A 25,751-nucleotide genomic window follows, 5' to 3' on the forward strand; every position below is an offset into this window, starting at 1 on the left:
AAAAAATTCTGGTACAGAAAGAAAAAGAAGCTTTAGTTTGTTCTATAGGGCAAACACAGGTAATAAATACAGGTATTTAATGAGACTGATTATGGCAGAAGAAAGTATTACAGATGTCCCTGCAGCCATATTTGAAGAAGGTCCAGACCTTCACCTTCAGAGATGCTCGGCCCTGCTGCAATTCCAGAGCCTCAGAAGACCAGAAGAGCAAGCAGTACTCCAGAAGGGGCTGGGATCAAACATCAAGAGATGTTAAAAATGTATACAGCAATAACAAGACCTCTTTAGAATATTATGCAACATTTTCTTACAAAAAATATTGCTGGACTGGCATCAATCCAAAGAACAAAAGCCAGGTCTGTTCCCGGAGACACTGTGTTCATCTGCACTGATGGTGCCATGCTCAGAAGCAGTTCCTGTTTTATGAACTCTTCCACCAAGGAAAGAAGGGGTTGCAGTCGCACACTTCTGATCTCAATACTGCAGAACCAGACTAAAACCGAAGTCAACAACTGCGCTTCAGTTAATTAATAATAATAATAATTGCTTACACTTATATAGCGCTTTTCTGGACACTCCACTCAAAGCGCTTTACAGGTAATGGTGACTCCCCTCCACCACCACCTATGTGCAGCATCCACCTGGATGATGCGACGGCAGCCATAGTGCACCGGAACGCTCACCACACATCAGCGATCAGTGGGGAGGAGAGCAGAGTAATGAAGCCAATTCATAGAAGGGGATTGTTAGGAGGCCATGATTGATAAAGGCCAATGGGAAATTTGGCCAGAACGCCGGGGTACACCCCTACTCTTTTCGAGAAACGCCCTGGGACTTTTAATGAGCACTGGAAAACTGACTCAACAGCCCTATCTACTCATGTACTTCAATTTGTTTGGTAAAATGGTTAGGTGTTGAAAAGACGTGTGTAAAAATGGGTAATTATCAAGTACTAAAAAAAATTACTGAAACGGGAGCAGATACAAATTCAATTATTCTGCGAGAGGCAACATAAGTAAAACAGGTTTGGAAACCATGCAGCCGACAACACCTTAAAAAAGGTCAATGCTGAGACACGCTCACTTCCACAGCTTTGGTTCAATTAAAATTCAATTTCTCCTTGCGTTTTAAATCTTTTCTACCCCCATCTTAGCTTATGCTTAAAGCCAGGTAGGTAATACAGGCACAGAGAAACTGACTGTAGAAGGGCAGAAATGGCACAGAGATTCAGCACGTCTGAAACACAACTGTATTCAGTTTTACCAGCACTATTCAGAACCTACTAGAGCAGCAGGAGAGACCAATGGGAGACTTTCTGCAACCCTACTAGAAGGGTGGCAGGAACACCAGGAGATACTGAGGCTCTACAAGACGGGACCAGGGGATCCGCTTTAAAATCACTGAGCTACACAGACAGACGTACTTCAATTTTCTGTTACAGGCGCTAACAGTAAACAGGCTTCTGTGCCATCTTTTCTTCAGCATTAACAAACATTCATCTTCATGAGATTTAGTCTTTGTGCATCTGAAACTATTTTAAAATATTTGGGAAGTGTTACATGATTCAGTAGCATAAAAACATATTTAGTTTTCTATATTTTCTTGATGTACTCTATTGAGCAGATTATGTAATGGCATATAAATCTTGTTCTTACGTACAGTATATTATTTTAAATTCTACATTACACTTATTTTGGGAGATATCACCTGCTCCTACTGTGATAATATTGATGCAGGACTCTAGTACTCAAAGATCCTTGAATGTCATTATATGAGTGATTGAAACTATTCAGATTCCCTAATCCAATTCTTAAGTGATTATTAGATTATTTTAGAGTGAACCATGCAAAACATAACAGAATGCATAATGAAGCTTAGTTCTTCCCTATTGAACCTTATTCCTGTTAAAGTGCTGAAAGAAGTATTTTGTGTAATTAGGGACTCATATTTTAAACGAGTCTTTCCTCTCATGTATAATTCTGTTAGTTTTTAAGTAGCTGTGTTTTTAAGCAATCTAAATTAGACTGCAAAATCCCAAATAATTAATTTACCATTCTTCGCTTAGATATTTAAGGAAAATGTGGCCAAAAAGATGTACATCTTAAGTCTTCCAGCTACTTCTTTAAAACCTATCTTAAGCTTTACCATTTTTTGGGGATTCTGTGTTCTAGTGAACGCTATGCATTCTGAAGCTTAATGTGATTTAGGTATGTCGAAGAAGCACAGGAACACAATCAGAGAGGAGTCACATAAAAAACCTCTTTCCAAGATGTACATTTATTCCTCCTTTTCAGCATGGAGCGGAGGCTTTTGTTCAGTGGTATCATAGTGATGTGGTGGCTAATGCTGTTATCACAGTTCGAAGATCCTGGGTTTAACTGCAGCCACGGATGTCTGTTCACGTGGAGTTTTGTATGTTCTCCTCAGGTTCACTTTCTTTTCCTGCCACCTGCTAAAAACTAATGCTGGCTAGGTTTGGTCAGCTATACTAACTGTCCCCTGTCTGTCCCTGTGCAGTGACCATACAATGGTCCCATCTTTAGGCAGACAGCAGCCATGTGCTCTTAGCCACCTTGTGCCCTATACTAGGGGTTCCCCACCCTGATCCTGGGTACCCCCACACCTGCTGTTTTTGTTCCACCTGGGCACTAAAAAAATCGAGTAAAGCTTTGTATTTTGGGGGCGAGTTCCAAGTGCCCTCTGCCTAGATACCATTATTTTGAAGTTCAAATTTCTAACCGACGGAGAAAGGTCAATTATAAGCAGAATTTGGAAGGTATCCAGAAACATCACAGGACAGTCTGTGAGAGACCTAGAGGGCTGCTAGTTCTCATCGTGAACTAACATGATGAGCGCAGGTGCAGTCTGGACTTGTCTGTCACAGAGCATTGGTTTGTGATTTCTGTGCTCTGCATCACAGAGTGGTGATTTAATTCCTTAAAGAGGGAAAGTAGGCTATGAACATTTAAAAAAAGAAAACATTTACTGCAATGGAAGGGTACAAATTAGAGGAAGCCACTCTACAGGTCCTGGTCCAGCCTGACAAGTGTGAGTAAAGAGGTTCAAAGAACTAAACACTGCAGTTTACTAAGCTGCACTGTCTGAACAATACTGCCAGCAAGGAAACACTTGGATACTGAACCTTCTGTACTAGGGAAGCATTGTGATCTTTACTACATCGTTATTAAAAACCGCCAAGACAGAGTGGTGAAAGAACTATTTTATTATTCCGATTAGGGTTAACAGAAGAAGTTAAAAAGATGATTGATTGGGCGAGTTGTTGCTTTGATTTTCCTGCAGAGTAACTATCAGTTTTCAATTAAGCAATCAAGCGAAAATTACTACTGTAATTAAAAACAGTTTTCAGCCCATTACGACCAACAAATCAAACCTGAAAACAGGAGAACGTGCAACGAATCCATTTCCACTAACCAGGCCGAGACTCTCTCTCTTTCAGATGTGCCAACCTGGACGTTCTTTCACTCTTCAGTGTGCAACTCACAGCCAACGCCATTCCATCCCCTTTCCCACACAGCCATGTAGACAACTCTTATGGCTCTGTGAAGAGGTCTGGTCCAGAGCCTACCTGCGTGGCCATTTTGCCGTAGTCGATCCAGCGCAGCGTGGCGAAGTTGGTGGACTCGGCGCAGTTGAAGCCGTGGTTGAACCCGGCGTGGTACCCGTAGGGAAAGGTGATCATGAACTCCCCAGCCTCCTGAGTGATCTGGGACAGAGAGGGAGTAGAAAAGGAGTCAACACAGCGGACAAAATAAAGACATCCTTCGACAATAACGATACAGGCCACAAAACATATAACAACATTTTGTACTCCCATTGCTGATAACTCCTGTAATTATGATAAACTCATCATGCTACTATAGCTCTTATTCCAACATGGCAGAGGTGCAGGAGCACTTGTTTCACTGCGCAAGGAGCAGCATTCACTGGCAACACTCCAAGCTTTGGGGCACCTGGCAAGCCTGCTCACCTTGGCCAGTCTGGGCTCAAACAACTCTGTATATTCAACTTCTCACACATAACTGACACCAAATCCAGATGAAAGTTACCAAGCCAACGTTTCCCAGAGCTAAACGGAAAATGCAATGTGGAAGACATAACAATTTTAAAGTCTTTCGTGCATGTTTGTATTTCTTCCCCCAGCTTCCAATTCCAGCTAACAAACAGAGATCACCTTGTAACAACAGAAATTACCTGTACTAAAACAGTTAAAGACAGCTTTGGAGATATTTCCTCACAGCTAATTGCTTTTACAGAACCATTAAACTGTTAAAACTTTTCATGGATTATTAACCACAGACTTTATGGGACACTAAAGTTTCCAAATTAAACAGGAAATTACGTTTAAAAATGCAACAATGATAAAATGGGGCTTGAAAAACACACTGATGCATAGTTGTAGGCACAAGCTTGATGCAACATAAGTCAGATTTTACAAGAAATAATTAAGAAAAAAATTGCATCAAATTTACTTGATCAAAATTACAGCGAAATGTCCCCCTTTGGAGGTTCCTGATGAATTCTGCAGCAAATCATTTCCAGCAGTACAAGTGTAATTATTTAACAATCACAGAAGTCTTGCGTGAAATTTAAGCAGCCTGTTAAGTTCTGAATGCACTCCAGTGCCTGATGGGCCCCACAAGCGACAGTCCAGGCATTCATTCATATATATGAAACATTTTCTCTACATTCTTTACCTTAAAGATCACAGAAACCCATTTTTATTTCTGTAATTCTCTATCTAAATGCAGGCATTTCTGCTACAATGCTTTAATTTTGTTTTTGGAAAACATTTTTATAGAAAAGCACATACTAGAAACCATTGGCTAGTAGGAAGAGAGTTCAAATTCACAATAACATGAATATTTCTACAGTAATCAATCATATTAGTTTGAGTAGATTACTTCTGTATAATGTTCTTTGGATTTAAACAGTAAACAGTGGAAAAAGCAGATAAAATAAGGCATAACATGCACTATTTATGTAACTAGGTAATGAGATTCTTCAGAGGAGGGTGAGAGCATTTTCGTAAGAAACGTCAAAAATATACACTACTGTAATTTTTTAACATCCCATATAGAACATAAAATACAGTTCTAAATAAGATGTCCGTCTGTGCTCAGCTACTCTGTTGCGTATGCAGACAAAGACCAAGGCCAATGCATGAGAGAACACGCCACCACCCCAGGCGTGTTGCAGCGCTGAGGGTGAATGCCTGCACGCACCCATGTTCTGGAAAAGGCATGTCCTAATAAACTGTTATAGCCAGTTTTCATTATGTAAGCACAGGTTATAGCACAAATGACTGTATACATGAACTAGTAAAGGATTTACTAGATTTACTATTGAAGGTATACTGAATACACATTGTGCATGTGTAATACTCCACTGCTTCATACTATTTCTCCTGTATGTTTAACATTTGATCAGGAACAGACACTTCTAGAAAGTAGACTCCCTTCCACCTAGATATCTCTGAATAATAATACTTTACACATACAATGATACTTTGATACTTCTGATAATCAATTTACTATGAAGAACTAGAGAAATTCAACATTGTCTATATTTATTATGGGGGAAAAATTACAAACAAAATAGTAGCAGTATTCTGAAGGCAATACCAGTTCCAAGATGGAAAAAATACACATTAACACACAGAACATCACAACAGGATATTTGGCAAAAACTGATACTGGATCAATTACAAACAGCCTGAGTGTGGAGGAGGAGGAATCTAGGGAGTGTCCACTGGACTTGGCTGAAATCACAGAAGGAGACACGAGGCAGGAGTGTGTGGACCACGATGTCTGTGGGGGAGGCGGCACAATCATACGGAGCCAAGCCACTGAAGACCTTGTAAGTCAGAAGATTCATTAAGAAGACGACACAGACAAGCTCCTCCAGCCTCTTTGACCTCAAATTCTTCAGTGTGTGAAACCTGACAAGGCAAACCACCAGGAACAAGCCTTTTCCATTAGAGGATCGATCGCAGCTAAACACCGGTACAGCAGGAGGCAGTAGTACTGTTTAAAAAGGAAGCGATCAGGAAAATTTAATTTCCCATGAATTCAACTTAAAGTACTTTCTAATATCCACCCCCAGCAAAGCCTCAAGCATTTGTTTTCCTTGCAGGGAGTTTTCAAGTACTTGTTTTTTTGTTCCGGCGAATTAAGCGCTTGTGAAAAAGCAGACAGGAGGGCTGCGCTCAGACATTTAGTTTTTGTTGAAGACCAAAGGACACAGGAGCTTGTGCAGCTGCAATGGGACTCAGTGCTTGGGAAACGGAACTCTGGAAAATGAGGACCACTTCAAAGGTCACAGTAAGACATTGCCTTTGAAGTACATGTCTGTGGCAAATTATAGGCACAGCACTGGCTATTGCAAAGATGGTCATTTGGGAGTTTTCCCAGAAAACAAGGCAAAACTGATTAACCATCATCCTGATCCTGGGTAAAGTTGTCGACATTGCTCTAGTTAACAATAACTCTTGTGGTTTGCCAGGTGTCTGTGAATCCTCACTGTTACTATAACATGATATAATGTAAGGATAATATTAATACAAGGACAAATTAGTTTGCTTCTTTATGTAACTTCCCTCAATATTTTCCTAGATCCAAAAGCCTAGAGGCAAAAGCAGACCAAAATGCCAGAAAAAAAAACAGATCTAGCGTGTGACATGAGAAACAAGATACTGTATCAAGCCAGTGCTAACCTTATCACCAAGGTCATCTCTGTGTACAAGGCATTATTTTAAAATAAAGTGTATTGCTTTTAAAAAAATTGCTTTCTCTTCCCTTTTCGTACGAAAGTAGTGCATATAATATTGTGACTAGTTTATCCAGCAGCTATTTAAAAGTAACTCTTCCTGTCTAGCTGGGTAAAAACAGCTGAACCTGTGACCTTCTGCTGCTTTCATACCTCATTTCATTCTTGGACTGCACACATTTCTGGAGACTTAAAACAGCATCATCAATAGCTGCATCAGAAGTGTTCCTGAGTGTCCTAATGCAGCTGTTCCAGCATTGCAAAGTTTGAGAATGGTTCCAAATGAGAAAAAGCAATTACAAGTTAATTCAATAACCAGACCTAGAACCTCCTTCAGACATCTCTTGATCAAACATCTGCACAGCTTATGATGAACATTGAAACATTCTTTAAGTGGACCTATGGCTAATGTGGTTTGGCTAGGTTCTTGATTGTTTCTGAAATTTAAAGCAGTCCTTTGGGATGGCTTTGTCATTGCCTTTCAGAAACCACTGATTTTGTTATAACATTTACCTATTTTGGAATTGCCAATTGTTTTGATTCAAATGTCCAGCATCAACTTCTGTACTCTCTCTAAAGAGAATGAGCACAGCACTGGACAGGGAGTTAGCACTAAGTAGAGGAGCTAACTGTTTAATGCCAGCTTGTGCCACTCCACCAGTTGGGCGCCACCATTTGAGGAATCCCAGTTATTGCTTGATAGTTCCCCAGTCTCAAGCTTTGCTACAGTGGTTTCAAAGAAGGGCCGTGTGTCTGCAAGAGGAACTCGGCACAGCACACGCTCTTCCTCAGGCCTGTCAATAAGGCCCAGACAGACCATTAGGGAACGGGCTCCGGTGACAGACAGAGCTGACAAGTCAATCGGAGCACAAAGCGGGAGGATGCTGCTGCCACTCACAAGCCTCCCCTCGTCACTCACCAGCTTCACTGCCAGCCAGCGCTCTCACAGATCAATACAGAATCACATTATATACACCCCCTTCTAACAGCTTAATGTGTTCTGCCACTTCCCTGTTCTGTCTCCATCTCCTTTTCTCTTCTTATTTCTAAAGAGTTAACAGGTGTTTTTTTTTTTGCTTTATCATCATGAGCTTTTATAATATGCACTTTCAATCTGGGTACTCATACTACCAAAAGCAGTAACCAAAATCACCTTTATGCAAAATCGTGAAATAACTGATTTTCCATTTAATTCCTATGCAATTTAGAACTCCAATTGCTTAACAGCAACTCCTCATCCGCATGGATAGTTATGATATATAACTAAGGCTCCAGTTACATTATGTAGACTATCTGTTATATACCCTGTGGTGAACGCCAACGCCTGAAGCATAGAATGTAGCGTAAAGTCAACGTGTCACCTTAGCACACGCATGTCCGAGTGGTCTGTCTCTATATTTTACACATTTTCCTTGCCCTTCACGATCCACTGTTCAGTTATTCACCCTTCCAAGCATGCAGACAATTTAATTCATCTCCCTCTTCAGGTCAGTTCTTCCATCTTCAACCTAGAAGGCCGGAACAGGAAAATTCATCTGTACTCCATATCTCTCAAGTAAAATCATCACAAAACAACAAATGTCCCTTTCATTCAGAGACACTCTTGTGTGCTTCATCTTTTATGCCCAGTCTTCCAACTTCACTTCAAATCAGTACTAATCACCTTTCATAAGGCGACACTGGAGTCTGATAAACTAAATACTGGGATGTTCTAGCCTAGTGACTAAGCTACAGATCACTCTAGATCTAAACCTTCAATAACAGATCCAATATTTCTATCACACTCTCATGCCTATTAAACTATCTCTGCAGGATCCAAAAGACTACACCTGTACTGTCCATAATCTCTACTTCTCATTCTTAGAGCTCACTCTCTTCCTTTACTGTTGGAGCCCAGACACAGTCTCCCCACCCTAATAAACACCAGATTACTGTCCCAGGGGTGTGGCCAATTATCCATCAAGCCCCAGTGATGCATGCTTCCACCTGTGGAATTTCACTTCTACTGCATGCTAATAAATCAAATAAGGCCAGTGCATCTTACCTTCACCCCAATACATGGTTTTAAACACAGCCCCTATAGTCAGAATCACATTGCCTTACAATGTATTAAGTACAAAATTCCTACCACTGTCCAAAGAAAAATACATTCTTGCAATAAATCCCTTACGTAAACAAGATTTATAGATTTAAAGTACCAGATACCTTAATAATGGATATTATATAAACCAAGAATAAAATGCTATCATGTTCCATAAAGAAACCATGATGTTACATTTAATCTATTGTCTTAAAAATGTCACTTTTAAACACAGACACCTCTCTCATCTAACAGCATTTTTTGTTCAACACACCAGCAAAGACACAGGGAGGCACTGCAGTTCCTGAATCCTGGGCTCAGACACCAGCAGGGGGTGTTCTGTGCAGAACATGCATGTTCTCCCTGTGTTCACAAGGAACTTTCACCAGGTTCTAGGATGAAGAGCACCACCTTCCTCTCACCCTGCAAACACATGCCCATGATACCAAACGAAACCCCAATACTAGTGACTTGCTCAATGTGGAAAGTGGGCACCTTAAACCACTTTAACAACATTTCATTTAGAATCATAGGGCTTCTTGTATAAAACAATATTCAACAGCATCTTTTTGCCAGCTGTTTTTCAAAAGGCTGTGGCTAAGTCACTGATCCATTCACATGGAAACCAAACCAAACTACCACATCGAGGCTAAGCACAGGGAAGAATGGCATCATGATGACAAGGGATACCAGCTGAATAAACCCTCAAACCCAGCCTGGGCCGATGCCAGTATTTCTTAAAGAAACTGCAGACATTAACACTTCTCAGACTATACTGATCCAGCTCTAAAGCAAAGTCAGTGGCTCAACTCTTGCGGAAACGACTAAGATATCGGTGACTGGCACATCTGATAGATCTGGGCTAGAGAGCTCTTGGACATCTTGGGTTAACCCCTCGCTCTCAGTGCTCAGACAATCTGAGAAAAACCTGAGGACTCCAAAGCAGGGAATAAGTAAGAACTGGCATGGCAAATGTTAAAAAGTAACCATCTTGCATTCTAAAGCCCTGAACTTCAACACTGAAATTGAAATCTTTCTTCTCTCCCCTATGGTTATATTTTCTCCAGCTCTTCAGAGGATGTTGATTTGGAGTCAAAGTGACAAAGGCTCTCTTTCAACTAATAGTTCTCTGAATTAAAAAAAATAATTTCAAAGTAGTTGGAAGGCAGGGAAAGAAGAGGAAAAACAGCAAAGTAAGCTCATCTAAAACTTCTGCTCCTTCTCCTCTCGCTCACAGAAAATCATGAATCAGTTCTATTTTTAACATGTTCTCTGAGGACTTCCACAGAGGGAAACAAGGAACAGACAATGCTCTTGTTACGCAGACTTACAGTATAATGAACACTGTTAAAAAATACCAGAGCAGAACTGAGACTCTGAGTGCTTATATTTGCAGTAAATTGGCAAAAAACATGGAATGCAGTCAAGTAATCTACATTAGTGTTAACTCCTCTAAAAACTAATTACAACCAGTGCTCACTTCTCTATATACCTCTCTGTATACATATAGTAGGATGAAGAGTAGAAATTGTTCATAATCGTTTAGGGCTGTTATACGAGACATCAATAATCCCCAAACTGAAGAAAGGTGAAGAAGACATTTCACACTGAGTCATAGTTTTTGATCTCATCTTATAATATTTCACTAAGCCTCTTAAGATATGCACACACTGTCATTCAATAAAGTCAGTGATTAAACTGGTCACTTAACACCTGTGATTGAAGTCACTCTAATACAGTTTCTGACTCCTTCCTAAAGGACCATATTTTTTTACATTCAGCTGTTCCTTAGAAGAGGGTGGCACGGTGGCGCAGCTGTGAGTAGTGCTGCCTCTCGGCTCTGGGACCCTGGGGTGCTGTCTGCATGGAGTTTGTATGTTCACCCTGTGCTTGCATGAGCATTTGCTGGGTGCTCTAGTTTCTTCCCACAGACCAAAGACATTCAGTACTGGCAGGTTTCTTGGCTTCTGTGAAAACTGGCTCTGGTGTGAGCATGTGAGTGTGTGTCTGTCTGTCTACCCTGCCTCTCTTCGGCTCCCCCGCAACCCTGAACCGGATGAAGCCATTATAAAATGGATGGATGTTCCCTGGAAAAGAAATGAAGTGCTCTCCATCTTTTTCCACTGGATAAATCAACAATTCCAATTTATGTTTTGGCTCCTAATTTGTTTTTGTTGACTTGTAGCTCAGGAGTACACATTCCCATTTTTTAAAACTCTCAACTGTCAAATTTTCAATTTAAAGTATTAAAAATTTATAAAATTAAGATTGAAAATAATTTCAAGAGCAATCATCGTGAAAATGAGTGCAATCTTAATTACCTTAGTCTTCCAGCTGGAGTTGCAGGGGTTGAGGATGACAATATGAATAGAAAAGGACAATTACAAGCAAAAACAAAAAAGCAAAGCCTGACTACACTAGTCAACTTAAATTTTAATTGTTTACATTTTTAAAAGCAAAAAAAATGTTCCAAGGTAAAATAAATCTATTTAATAGAGTTATTTACCTCATTACTGAATTTGCCACAACAGAAAGGACTTGTAAACATCTACACTTATGACCTATTACTGCTGCTTAAGATGTTACCCTACCCCAAATCACACTTACCCTGTCAAAGGGGATTCCGTACTTCTTGAGGATGGAGGGTGAAATCAAGGTCATTTTGTGCCGCAGGAAAGCATCACAGCCTTGAGAACTGCCTGGGAAGAAACCTGGAATGTAGAAGAGATGACATAGAATAATGGGGATTATTTTTTCATCCAAAAGGGTATATTATAAACAAAAATTTAAAAACCAGAAAGGTACTGAGAAAGGTAAGTCAAAGAACTGTCAGGACCAACGCACCAACAAATAAGAAAAATGCACAAATTAATACAGTGGACACTCTTCTTTACATGAAGGGTGGCGGAACAAGTGCAGAACCAGCCACCCAACCATGTCACTAAGTTTTTGGAAACCTAAAACACAAGACGTACCAAAAAGGATGAAGAACAGTCTTCAAAGTTCCGAGAGTGCTATAGCCAACGCTATACATGATGTACAGAAGTACAGAGCCGAGAGCTGGCACTATAGAACTGCCACTTGTTATTCACGCAAACCAGGTACTACAGTGTGAGAAACTTATGAACTAGTGGACCTGAAATCACTACTGCTGTTGAACGTACAAGCCAAAAAACGCAAATCAATTCCTTTGTGACCAAACAAAATGTTTAAAACTAATTTTGTTTTAAGTGAATCATTAAAAAATGTAAAATCATACAGATCATTTCCTTCTTACGCCTAATGGAAACACTACAGTGACGGACAAAATTCCTACCCCTTTGAAAAAGGACTGGAACACGGTACCTTTCTGTTTTTCTTCATTATCTACTTTGATGATTACACTAAAGATTTTAAAAGATTATTCATTTTCTTTAAGATTAAACAATAGAAACATTTTAAATGCTTTATCTCTGTGACGTGGAAGAGCAATTAATGTGATGATGCATAGAAAAAAAGTATTCTGCTGGGCTATTAAGTGTTACTGCACCCATTTTAAATAAATGCATGTGACTGCCCAACTTCACACAGACCCAATTTATCAGGCAACATCTTCCACAAACTTAGTCAGGCAAGTATATCAAAACCCCTCTTTAAGACAAGGGAACAATTTTAATAATGTAATTTAAAACACCCAAAAACAAACTACATTTATTAAAAGAGAAGCTGACAAAGATTTATAACCACACACAAGCAATATTTTCCAGTCCAGGACTTCTTGCACAATGGCACAGATCTTAGCATGGCAAACAAGAAATTTCTGAAATACGAAGTGCTGTTTCCCTCTCAGTCTTTCATTAATCTACATACACACTGACTTTGTTCCCAGAGTGACTTTTAAAGACTCAGACTCTACCTCGTTGCTCTGCAAAAATACCCTTAACTATGAATAACATGTAGCTCTTTATGGAACAATATTATAAACCTCAGTCCACAAGCAGTTAACAGCTACAATACATGTTTAATGCAAGGAATCACTAAAAAATTAACAGTCCCTTCACTGACGTTGGCCTCAGATCAAGTAGCACGGCACTGAGTCCTTAAAATACCAATACACAGCAGTGCCCCTGTAACAGTGCTACTCAAAGAGAAGAGCATAATGTGTTAAAGTAGCATTACAAAAATACATCAACTCCTTTAGCTATTAAGAGGAATTTCTCTTGAAGGTAAAAACCCAGGCTGGTTAATTCCAGTTGATTATAGCTTTGATAAGCAAGAGATACAAACACAAAAAACCATAAACATAGGCCAAGGGCATTTTGGCACACACTAAAAGGTTTAAACCCTGTCCAAATGTAAAGCATGTGTAAATAACCTGTTTCTGCGGGTTTTGAACACTTAGACAACATTCTCCATGGTAAATGGATAAGTTAATGAGAACACAATCTTTGCTCTTAATCATGCATAACATTTCAGAAATGGACATCACAAGGGGGCCATTAAGTCCATCTTGCTCACTTGACTACAAATAGAACAGTCACCCAAGAATCCCAACAAGATGTTTCTTAAAGGAAGCCACAAAGTCAGGTTTAAAATAGTCAATATCTTCTGTTACCATTTATTATTTATTCGTCGCAGACTCCATAAAAAAGCAAGTTTTGTTCAAGTGGAATAATCATAGCTTCAGCTTATGCATATTTTTTCCATGAAACCATGAAAGTAAAAAACACATTTAAAATATATATGAAGTGTGAAATGATTTATTCATGCATGTTCTTAGAAAAATATAGTATATGGATTTTGGGCACTGATTTAATGTTTTAGAATCATACTGATTAATTGGTCATGCCTAACAGACCATGAGACACTTGAGTGACTTTCGATTGTTGCACTACTGAAGTACTACTTCAGATTAGAGAAAAGGCTGATTGGGCATAAGAGAAGACCTGTTGAACATCAAGCTTGATGAATATCAACAAAGGAAAACTGAAAAGGGACCAAAAGAATGAAGAGAATAAGCTTTAGGGTTATCAGTATGTTGCAAACTGGACTAAACACCCTGTCACTTGCTGTCAGGGTGCTCACATCCAGCAATTTCCCACCTGTCATGATGCTGCAGCTGAACAGTCAACGTCAGACCACAAGTCGCCGCACCTCACAAAGATCAAAGGGAAGAGTGTGATGGTCTGGGCAGAAGTCTAGTCACTACAGACCAACACTTGCAATGACTAGCTTTACACTAAGTGCCTGCCTCCCTGACACACACGTGGCAGGTGGGAAGAGAGCATTTAAGAATCTGAATAGAAAACCGAGAATAGCCACTATCTGGACTATGCATTACCAGCCTTTGGCTGCCACAAAGGCATTTTCCAAACCGTCACTGGAGTGTGACTTGCTAATATGAGGGTTCAAAGACCCCAGAAGACAAAACTTATCATCGGGGTTTGCTGTTGCTTCAGGGCAGTCAGGCCGATGAGGTCAACCACGCCTCTCTGAGAAAGTGTTCTTTTCAAAATTGTATTAGGTGTCACAGACACTCTTTCTAATAAAACTCACTGCATCCCTCTGTAGGAGGTTGTTGTCTCACGAAAAAAATGTTTTAACTATACTTGACACCTTAAGTTCATGGAGCGATGGTTCAAAACTAAGTTTCTCAGGTTCGAAAGAAAAGAGAACTGCAGGAAAAGTTCCTAAGCTGGAGAAACTGATTATACAGTTTGTTCCCTTTCCACTTCAGTGTGCATGTTTTCCATGTTCACTCGCCTCGAGGGGTATGCCACCACCGGAAATCTGCCGAAAACATGGCAGCGAAATACAAAATTAAAAAACGAGGTCTGATTTTGTAATCACCAGTCTTGTTGTAAAAATGGATGATAATAAGGAAAACAAAAACAAGATGAATGTCAAGTGCAAGTTTATGCAGAGCGGGGTTAACTACATAATTTAGCATGGTGATGTGTGAATGCGCGCCTGTGTTTACAATCAGACAGGTTGAAGCAAACAGCCTGCAATGAGAGGTAAAGTAAAAACTTGACAGCATTTATCACACAGCGGGGAGTGGCACAGCTGGGGGTCCTGTGACTGCTAAGAACCATTTCCCAGCTGTATTCCCTCAGCTGTGCCCCCATCTACGAGGAGAAAATGCGAGCTGAAAAGGAAAATTCCTGCTGTGAAATCTAGCATACAAAAATCTAAATTGGTTTATGATCATAACACACTTCCTATTAAGTTAACTGTCATTTGTGGAAAATGAGAAAGGAAAATGCTTTTTAAAAGAAGTTACGCGAGCACATGAGCTCTCGGCTACATCCTTTGGTGATGCTTTGTGGTTCAACGCATGTCTCTGTATTTATCTTCTGGCATGTTTTCAGTTCTTCTAAATAGCTTGTTACCACACTAGAGGGAACTGTTTGCGAGACCTGCACTGGGAAAACAGAGCAGGAGAGTGGATTTGGAAAATGGTGACAAAGAGGACCCCTCACATTTAATGGGTATACTGTACAGTACAGTCCCAATTTCTCAGACCGGTTATTAAATGTTGGTAACAAAATTGACGGTATCGCAACAATGTACAAATTTCACACTAATATACTTATTTCGAACTGTGTAAAAGTACTGTATGGTTGCCATCTTAATGCAGGCAGATGAAAATCTGGTGGTCTCAGCACGGGCAAGAGCATGAGTTTGCATGAATTATGATGTGAAAGTGACCCTTCCTGCTCACTAGTCATTGTAAGCAAATTCCTAACAACATTAATTATGAGTGTATTGTAGTAGGTCGGCAAGTTGCTATTTTCTTGCAATATCTAACAATATTGCCTTGTATGTCTGAGTTTCATGAAAATATTTACTATTAATACTGTAGTAATATTTGCTTGGTCTAATGCACGTTTACAATGTAATAGGGTCAGTTTGGAATTTTTTGTAGTCTTTCTTTGAATCACAGACAATGATGGCAATATAGCACTATGCACATATTAAAACTTTGTCTCTTTTGTGATGTCAATTGGAGGTCGTACACGTTACAGTACACAAGACAATTTCATTGCCATTTGAAATGCACTCATCATTGCTGACTCATTATAACCCCAGAATGTAAAAATACTGTTGCAGTTTCTCCTTTCAAAAACTGCATCTCACAACTCATATTAATATAAACATTGCATTTTCTATTAACTCATATTTTACTGGCAATCCTGAGAGCTGCACACTAGTTTGCTGTTAACGGAGTGAATGGATCTGTGAAATCTGCAAAATGTGCTCATAAAGGAAAATCTGCACAGTACAGTAAGTAAATCAGCTTCCGCAAAAGAAAATTCAGACAAAATAAGCAAACTGTTGGACATTTCTTTTAAGTACAGTCATTTGATCTGATAGTTCTTGGTAAATAATGTTTTCTTTTAAAATCTGACAGCTTCTTCTGTACTGACTTATTATTCTATTATTTCAAAATTACATGAGCCTTCTCATCTCAACATCTGAGTGTGAAGCTGACTGATAAAACACTTCTGTACTACTTTTGATAAAATTGCCTTTGCCCACAGTTTCATTTGGTATTTCACTTCTATTTCACTGCAAAATATAACTATTTTTGAGGAATCTAAAACTGGAATTGAACACCCAGCTAAACCGGTTATGCCCATCATCAGGCTACATCCTAAGCAGGGATTTAAACAGTTCTTGATTATTAAATCAGGGATAACATGAATGGAAACTAAGTACTTTTAAACAAGTTTGGCACTATTGGTTGTCAAACTGTAATATGGACAGGGCCAAATTAGTTACTATAATAAAATGCAATACATGAATATCTACGCCACATCTATAAAGAAAGAATATGGAATTATAACTCTAGAAGTGCCAGTTTGGAGAATGAGCCCACAGGTTTGAACTGCATCAGTGGTAAACTGCTTTAAGTCAATCCCAAATGTTTTTCAAGACTTAATTTAGCACTTGGAGCCCTGGCACTATGCATTATTTAGATAGCAGGGTCTCTGTAAGCTTTTTTTAAAGGGAATGCCTAATGTTATACTGCAGTGCTAGAAGCTGGATGAAATCTACCAAAAGCCCTGGTGGTTCAAAACGGGGAAGAAATCAGTAGGTATTTTTTTGTTAAAGACCTGAATATTTCAATGACTCTGTCTCACTAGCTTGCTATTGTTTTTCAAGGCATGTTCAGTTTTACAATGCCATGCAATTCACCAATGCATGCCAGTTTGTACAACTGCTTGTCAGGATGCAGAATTGCAGTCTTCTTTTTGCATTTTAATAGAAAATGTTTTTGCTGTTAACTGGAAACCATCCAGGAAAACTTCTCTGCAAATGTGTACTACTTTGGACTACTAAATTAGAGAGCTCACTGTTTAAAGTACTTTGGAAGGTGTTCAGTCTCTGCAATTTCTGTCATACCATAGCTTTACAGAGGACTCAAACATTGTTCAGTGAAAATGCAGTCAGAAAACAAAGCATCCGTCTTTACACAAAAGGTGGTGTGAGTGTTTCAACCTAATATTTTGTAGAAAACTGAAGGCAGTTTTTTTTTTAATTCTGCCATGAACTGTTTTGTTCACAAGTCAAAACCGCACAAAACAGAATAACAGTGTGACTTTGGCTCTTGACAAAAAGACTTATCAGGGACCATCTTTCAGCTGCATGGATTATACTTTAAGAGATAACTAAGCTGTTCGCTGTAAGAGTAGACACTGATGGCTTGCGTCAGATTCATTTGTTTGGAAGACCCCATTTTATCCAGTTCAGTGGTGTTGCTTCAAATGTGCTTTCACAAGAACATCTCATTACAGTTTTGATTAATTACTTTTGAGGCATGTCACGTAGGCCTTGCTTTAAAAACTGATTTTGATTTTTCCTACCCAGAAGCAATCCAAAGCTGCTTTAAGATGCACAATGAACTGTGATTTTGCATTCATAGCACACCTGCACGCCATTAATTTAAAGCAATAGATATCCTGGGGTTTTGCTATAAGTGTGTGATGTAAACTTCAGCAAGCTTCTCTTCTCATACTGTCAAAAAAGCTCACCTTTCTTTCAGTTAAACATTTATAGCAGTGCAAAACTGCTCCAATTTATTATTGAGCCTTCTTCCATAAAACAGATTTTGCCAGATTTACATTTTACTTTATCACCCACCAAGGCATATGTTGTCTTCAGCTGAAGTGGCCTCCTTAACTCAGAAAAGGGAGAGGGTACAAAAAATGGATAAAAGCAGTTTTTAAATCATGTCAGGGGCCTGCCACATCCTTGCGTGTCTAATCTGCAGACTGCTCTAGCACTTCTTTGGGAGATGTGAGCCCCAGGTCCCTTGTCGAGCCTAAAATAAGAACTAATGACAAGAGAGAAAGCTTTACAATGGTTGACTCAAACTCTTAGAACTCAATTTGCCCTCAGCTGAGCAATATCTCTTTATAATGCTGAAGCCTAAAAAAACCACTAAACAAATGAATAAAGTTTTTTTTCTCAAATTCCCCTTTCATTTTGTTTTTACTAGAACCAGTCGTATACATTTCAACTAGAAAACACCATAGTTCCTTTTAGCTCCAAGTCATCTCTTTTTTTATTCTCTCTTTGTTGGAGCTCTCACAGATTTATAGAGACATTCTCTACTATCCCTAATTTAACTCATATGGTTTAGGGTGAGCACACATCCTTTATAGAAATGACATGGCCAAACAGTTTATGAAGATAAATGCTGTCTCGCTTTAAAGTGACTCCGTTCACCTGCACTTTAAAAATATCTGCCAACTGTGCCAGCACCACTTTGCAAATTCATTTCAAAGGGCATGTTTTAAACTTTTTCAGATAACCTTCCACCACCCTTTCACCACCCAGAAGGGCACCAATTTAGTAAAATGGTTGGCCTCGCATTCTGAATATAAAATATCCTTAAAAGCTTTATAAAGCAGTGTCTCCTGTTGACCCGACACTTTCAGGGCACCACATTTTGAATAACCAGCACTTAAAACTGTTCAATTACCATAATTACTTCTCATTCTGCTCTGTGCCATGAGCTCCAGTAAGAGGTTGTGAATGCCTTCGAATTTTCAGTGATAAAACAGATACGAAGAACAAAATGGGTCCCAGCATGAGCCATTATCAGCACGCTAATGATGGGATACACCAAATCAAGGACCTTCGCGCAACACTGGCAATGAATCTCCAGCAGGAGGATGATGTAACCCAGCAATTAGCAGTTGGGCTTCTGCCACCCGCGCCTCATTAAGCGGAGTGATGTCAGCTCTGAGCAAGACAGATCTGGGCGCTCTCGAAGGACCTCGCTCAGGACTGCGACCCTCAGCCAGCCCCACGGCCACCCCAATGTCACATGATTAGCGGTGACATCAGCGAAGTGTGAGAGAAATTCTTGGCTTATACTGTGTATGAGAAAATTCAACAGCACAGTCTCTTCTGTCAACTTGCAGCCTGTCTCCTATCACATGTCTCGTGTCCCTAATCCAGCTACAGCTGAGCTGGCTGGACAAGGCAGAGCTGGAAGGTCATTTTCACTATAGCTCGGGTACAGTCTCCTGCCTCAGGTACAACCAGGCCACAGAGCTTGTGGGGACATGTCAGTATCAAGATGTTTTGCTTCCATGGCCATTTGGAGCTCCATGAGTTTTGGCATAGGTGACATCATCTTGAAACACAATAGAAACAATGAAATAACAAGCTCCTTTAACATGAAATAACTAAAGTATAGCAGCAAGCATATAAATATAAGAGGGGGCTAAAAAAATTATTTTTAAAGGATCATACACTGAACAATGAGACAAAAACAAAAAGTTATTCATATATATAGGACTAAAGAATACAGGACATATCAACTGGTTAATAATCAGCTAAATAGCCTCAATGGTAACCTCCTGTTTGCAAACTTCCTTAAAACACACCAAGGCAGCCCTCTAATGTACCAGAGGCGTATGGGTGTCAGCATACTACTGTTGTTTCTGCTGGTGATTTCTGCCTGGCTTTGGAACGAAAATTGCTGTGCAAGGTCCCATTCATGTGCACAAGGACCATGGCTTTGATTTCTGATTCAGATTATTCTTGGAGACAAGAGGATTTATGTATCCTGGCAACATTACATTGAGAGGTTTAGAAGGTACAGATTCATAGAATCCACCACACTATATGAGCAAGAGTGTTACAAGAGACAGAACCACAAGATTGTTTCCAAACTAAATTCTGGATTGAGCTAAAAAGAAGTCTCCTATCAACACAAGTTCTACCGATGACTCCAAACTCAAAATATCAGCTGATTCTAGTAAAGATTTTGAATTTTAAAAGGTTAATTAACTATCTTGAAAGAAGAAATCTGTATGTCTGTTTCCACATATGATTTTAGATCCTGTGAAGTTTTTGCAAAGTACTGTGCCCTAAAATATTTTCGAAGGATTTATAAATCGGAGACCTACAGTCCAGTTCGTTATTTTTTTTGTTGAAACAATGCAAACCAGACCCCAGTGCAGAAGTAACACAAGGGGTCATTCAAGTGCAACTGGTGTCCATGGCTTGGAACTTGGAACTTAACTTCTGCCTGTGAGAGGACACAGGTGCACCTCAGCTGCCACTGAGTTTACTTTTTTGTTGCACTTCATATTCAGTTTACTTTCAATAGTATTTTATGTTTTCTACATGCGTAGACAACTGTACCCTACTTCAAGGGGCTACACCTGGTCAGCTGAGGACTTTCTTTGTCTCTGCCTTCTTGCTACTACTCCCGTCTGAGAACCTGATTTTGTCAGTCTGCTGGGGTCTCCCCCTCTGAAGAGTCAGCCCTGGCCAGCTGTGTTATTGTGTGCCTCTGCACTAAGGCAATGCTGCCACCTGCTGGCTCAGATCACCGTTTACCTCACCCCTTGTATGTAGTATATCCTGCCTCTACTCTGATTCATTCTGCTCTTGATCCTTGATAAGATGGGACTACCACTGCTGGATCCAGATACTGCCATTCCCTGAACTGGCTCTGTAAGTACAGATCACCAGCAGTATTTTTATAGACCTAGGGAAATATTTTTTTCAATCAATAACCATGTCTACCACAATGGTAGATTACAAGCACTCACTCACACTGTTGCAAGCCGCAAGATCACTACTGCAGCTTGGGAATCTTGCCATCTGCCCCATCAATGTATGCAGTCACCAAAGCACTGTGGCATAAAACAAAGCTCTCTTTTAAAGATCTTTGCTAGGTTTCCTCTCTTTAATACGTGCCATTAAATAAACATTTTATTATAAATAATAGCCAGCAGCCATATCACTCTGCAACTCACAACAGGCAACCCACTGAAGCTAAGCAGGTGTGAGCCTGGTCAGTACCTGGATGGCAGACCTCCTGGGAACACCTAAGGTTGCTGGTGGAAGAGGTGTTAGTGGGGCCAGCAGGGGTGCTCACCCTGTGGCCTATGTGGGTCCTAATGCCCCGTTGTAGTGACAGGGACACCATACTGTAAAAAGGCGCCATCCTTCGGATGAGACGTAAAACTGAGGTCCTGACTCACTGTGGTCATTAAAAATCCCAGGGCGTTTCTCGAAAAGAGTAGGGGGAGTAACCCTGGTTCTGGAGTGTATGTACAACAATAAAGGTATTGCATAGCACACCTTTAAAAAAAAAAACAATAGTGAAGCCTCTATGTATCAATCCAAGGGAGATTTTATCTATCTTTATTAATTGTATCTGTTCATCAAAGTGTACCCCACAACACACGAACACAGCTCCTGCATGCGCTGCGTCAAGGTACACAATCAATAGCACTTAGATCAATTCAATTTCCTCTAAGTCTATCTGTCCTTGCACAGGTTTGATCTGTATATGAGAAAGGTACTTTACAACATTTCAAGGTTATTTTTTTCCAAGTCATTTTCATTGCATTCTTATTGGAATATTCATGTCAATGGCCTTGAGGTTCTTAAGCCCAATACTTCAAAATGTTGGCACTCTCTCACAAAGAGAATTTTGTTTCCAAAAATAACTAGTCTGCCCAGCAGACCCTCGCTTAAGACTGCACTTTTGAATTTTTATTGGAGTAAGTTTCAGTAGCAGTAACAGTGCAAAATACCTGTGTAAAAGGAGGGTTTTTTTTACTTTGACATGGCTTTAAATAACTTCAATCCACCCATGAATTGCAAAAGTACTAAGACAATAGTCGAAACTGAAGCTTATTTGTACATCCAGTGGTCAAAATATTAGGAGCGACCAGTCAAATTAGACTCAGGAAGCACATAATGCATTTTAGCATAAGGAGTGTGAAACAGATTTCCATCACCACCCAGGACCAGAAGAATCGGCAGACGTCAGTCCTACTGCAAACCTGTGGAAGCCCTGGAAAACACTGCCATCATCACACCCTCCACTGCAGGAGGAATGGGACCGTCCGGGCTGTAATCAAGCCCACATCCGCTGAAGCAGCTTTCCTTCAAGAAATATCTAAACAAGATCCTCTTATCAATATGATACCCTTCAACTCAAAGAGCAGCATTAGCTGAATGCAACATTTCTTATGCACTCATGACACACTACTCGTAATGCAGAAATGTAACTCAGTGATGAATTGTTTGTGGAACTGCTCTCAAGTTCACAGCCTAACCCTAACCCTGTGCAGTCAGAAGCTAGATTCAGACTAATGTTTCTGCCCTCCAAGAGCCTGGCACCTATATCCCAGTCGAGCCTCAACCCCACGATTGTCAAGGCCAGCCCTGTGCAAAGCAGAGCTTGGACACTGAAGAGTCCACCTCTAACTTTCACATCTTACACTTTGAGCCCTGTTACACTACCTCCACATCTGACAAAGAATAATGAGGTCAGCAGAGGCTGGATTTCATTTCAAAGCTCTCACTTGGCCTCGAGAGATTAAGAATTTTTCTCCCTGACCCACTGACCAATGCATCAGTGATACTGATTATACTGTCACCACTTGACATACCAAATAACCCCTCACCTAATAAGGAAAGGCAAAGAGTAACAGCTTTTTATTTCCATTTTATAACACAAATCCAACCTCCTCCACCACAGAAAAAACAGTGCTCTTCAATGACAAATGAAGAGGCTGGAACCATTAAAACACTTTTCTTCCTTTTTTGGAGTCTCTCTTCATAGGTTGATCAATATAAATACAGCTCTTGATAAGACGTCATCTTCATTTATCTGCCCGATGAGAGATCCCTTAATTAAACCACATTCCGCTCAGCTCAAATTTTATGTGTAAGCACTTTAGGTGAAAGATGTTTTTAAAAAAACGATAGCGGCTCTTCGAGTTCACTTCCATTAATGGGAACAAAAAAAAACGAACAATATCGACTGACATACTATATTATTTGCTCATTTAGTTTTTATCTCTGAGCTGAATGGATTTTCTCGAGCGCTTGGCCGGATGGGGGGTGACGCTGCACAAATCAAGACATAAGCTCTTCTCTCAAGGTAGTGCAGTTTCAGCCACTCACTAGCAACTAATGACAACAGGACAGGAGTCTTGGGGATTCTGTTGTATGGCAGGTATGAGCAAATCGTTCAGCTGTAGCCAAGAAAAGGAAACTTGGCGCTAATGAGAAAGTATTGGTTCTGAAAAAGTGTTTTTTGTATTATACTGCTCGATATCCTTCAGCAGCATATCTGTACTGGACAAAAACAATACCCTTGTTAGGCCACATCTGGAATACTACAGTTTAGGTCCCTATGCTACCAATTGCATTACTTGAGTCCTTTTGATGACTGTAATATCGACAATCTTTCTGGTATTCTAGTATTTTATAAATACTAATTATTCATATAGCAAAAATTAAAGTTAGCCACATGCCAATTATACAGTCATATAGCATTATTCATTGAATTGCTGCTTTGAAGTTTCACAGCTAATTTTCTTATTCATTGCTCTGATGAGAATTTCCTGAACTACACAACTAAAGGCTGATATACACACACCTCATTTTTGTATGCCTGATGCCTATGTGCCACACATTACAGTACATACCAATTTTAGTCAATACCAGTAGCATGCAGAACACTTAAAGTATATTTTCAAGGAGGTGTAAAAGACTTGAAAATGTATTAAAAAAACAAAGGTATGTGGAAAAAAATGCATAAATCAGCTTTAATGCATATTGTTTTTCATTATACCATCTAAATATCATGTCCCAATAGGCCACTACCTCACCCTGGAAGCTTGCAAGGGTACCCATGAGCCCAAGCGTTGCCAGCACTGAGGTGTTTGACCAGCTGGTGAGGTGACTAGACAATGATCAGATCTCAAACCACGTCTTCAGCTGAAAGTTTGTTAAAGCGAGTAAATAAAAATGCTCTCTACTATCCCAGGTGTCCTTCATACAATCACAAAAAAGACATGGTCTGGAAAGCTATTTCATCTACTTCTGGTGCACAGCAGGACTACTGCAATTCACAAATTATATGACAAACATTGACAGAAATATAATGGAATTAATGTATAATTTCATTAAACAGCACAATATGTTGTAGATTTACTGAATAGTTTTAATAATGTGAATGTTATTAAACATTATGTTCCTATGCCATGTATGCCTATGTATGTTCCTATGCCACTCATCTTAAGTACAGTGTATAAAGATTAGAATATGAAAACTAAAAGTATTGTACAGTACACCACTGTACTCCAAGCCACACCATTACTACACCAGACAAATAAAGGGCAAGGTTAAATTAAAACACAAACATTATGCTACAATAATATTAATATAAATTAATACAATAATATTAATATCTTGCTTTGATGGTGTGTTGATTGGCACTGTTATTAAGGAAAGAACAAAATATACCAAAATAGTATACTTCAATATAATTACATGTATTTCAAATTCCTGGAGTTTAACATTACTCTATTGCATTAATCATTATGAGATAATAATTTCATTATTCATCAATACGTTTAAAGAATGTAAACCATTAAATAAGGGGAAGTGACCATCTGTACATTTATTTTGAAGTTATAAATATTGTAGTCTTCTGTTAATTTGTAACATACCACAAACCTTACATTAAAGACAATCTCCAGTAAATTCCAGTTTCCATTACTTATATATGCCTCAGCCACAGGCAAATATTCCAAACTCCAGGTCCTTTTACACATATTGATTTTTTCACAAGTGTAAACCACAGCAAAAAATATCTAGTGTAGAAAATGCACCACAACTTCAGAAGGAACAGTTGGAAAATATTCCTGTACTCTTATTACACTGCAAACCAACATCAATGAAGCAAAAAAAGATTGTGTAACCATTAGCTTATGGTAATCACTGATAACGCACAAACTATAGAGCAAAAGCTGGAAATGGGCAATTGCTCTTAGGTAACTCACTGCTGCCAGTTTCTACGCTACTCTGTAACTATAGACTCCCAACGTTCACGCTATTTTCACAAAATATGAAGCTGCAGTAATCGGTGTCCACGACACTAGTCTTGCACAAGAATGTGTCTTGTACAGCTAACTGAGAGAAATTACAGTGACGATGTTCGCATGCTTACTGTACATGTGAAATGAGCAACTCAGTGACAAATAGAAATTACTCACTGCTAATTAAAAATAAAAAGTGATTGGGTGTACTCCATATTAGATGAACAAGTTAAAGGTTTATTCCATGCTGAAAAGAGCATGGTGGCTTCTTCAGAAGGCTCCACAGACGAAACGTTGCATTTCCTTTTTTCTCTTTTCAGCATGGAATAAACCTTTAACTCATTCTTTTGCACCCTACGCTCAGCTCCCTACTTGAACTACTCCATATCAGATGCCAGCCAGGCCAGCCCAGTGCACATTGAAACCACCAGAACAAGGATGGGTATTTGTGTGCTGTTAAAAAGCACAGGATTATATGCAGATATTCATTTTAAGTGAAGTGTTTTTGGATATTGGAAGGCGACAAGTCT

General features: G+C 39.5%; 1 protein-coding gene across 1 annotated transcript in view; it reads right to left on the reverse strand.

The window, feature by feature from the left end:
* The window catches only part of kdm4b (lysine (K)-specific demethylase 4B), a 129,717-nt gene that overhangs the window by 65,754 nt on the left and 38,212 nt on the right, over positions 1-25,751 (reverse strand). The window contains exons 7-8 of the mRNA XM_088907842.1: positions 11,474-11,577; positions 3,587-3,724 (exon numbers count right to left, since the gene is read on the reverse strand). Of these exons, the coding sequence (XP_088763968.1) occupies positions 3,587-3,724; positions 11,474-11,577 (242 nt within the window). The remainder of the gene's footprint in view (positions 1-3,586; positions 3,725-11,473; positions 11,578-25,751) is intronic.

This window comes from Atractosteus spatula, chromosome 28 (assembly GCF_055471065.1).
Source record: "Atractosteus spatula isolate fAtrSpa1 chromosome 28, fAtrSpa1.hap1, whole genome shotgun sequence".
NCBI lineage: Eukaryota > Metazoa > Chordata > Actinopteri > Semionotiformes > Lepisosteidae > Atractosteus > Atractosteus spatula.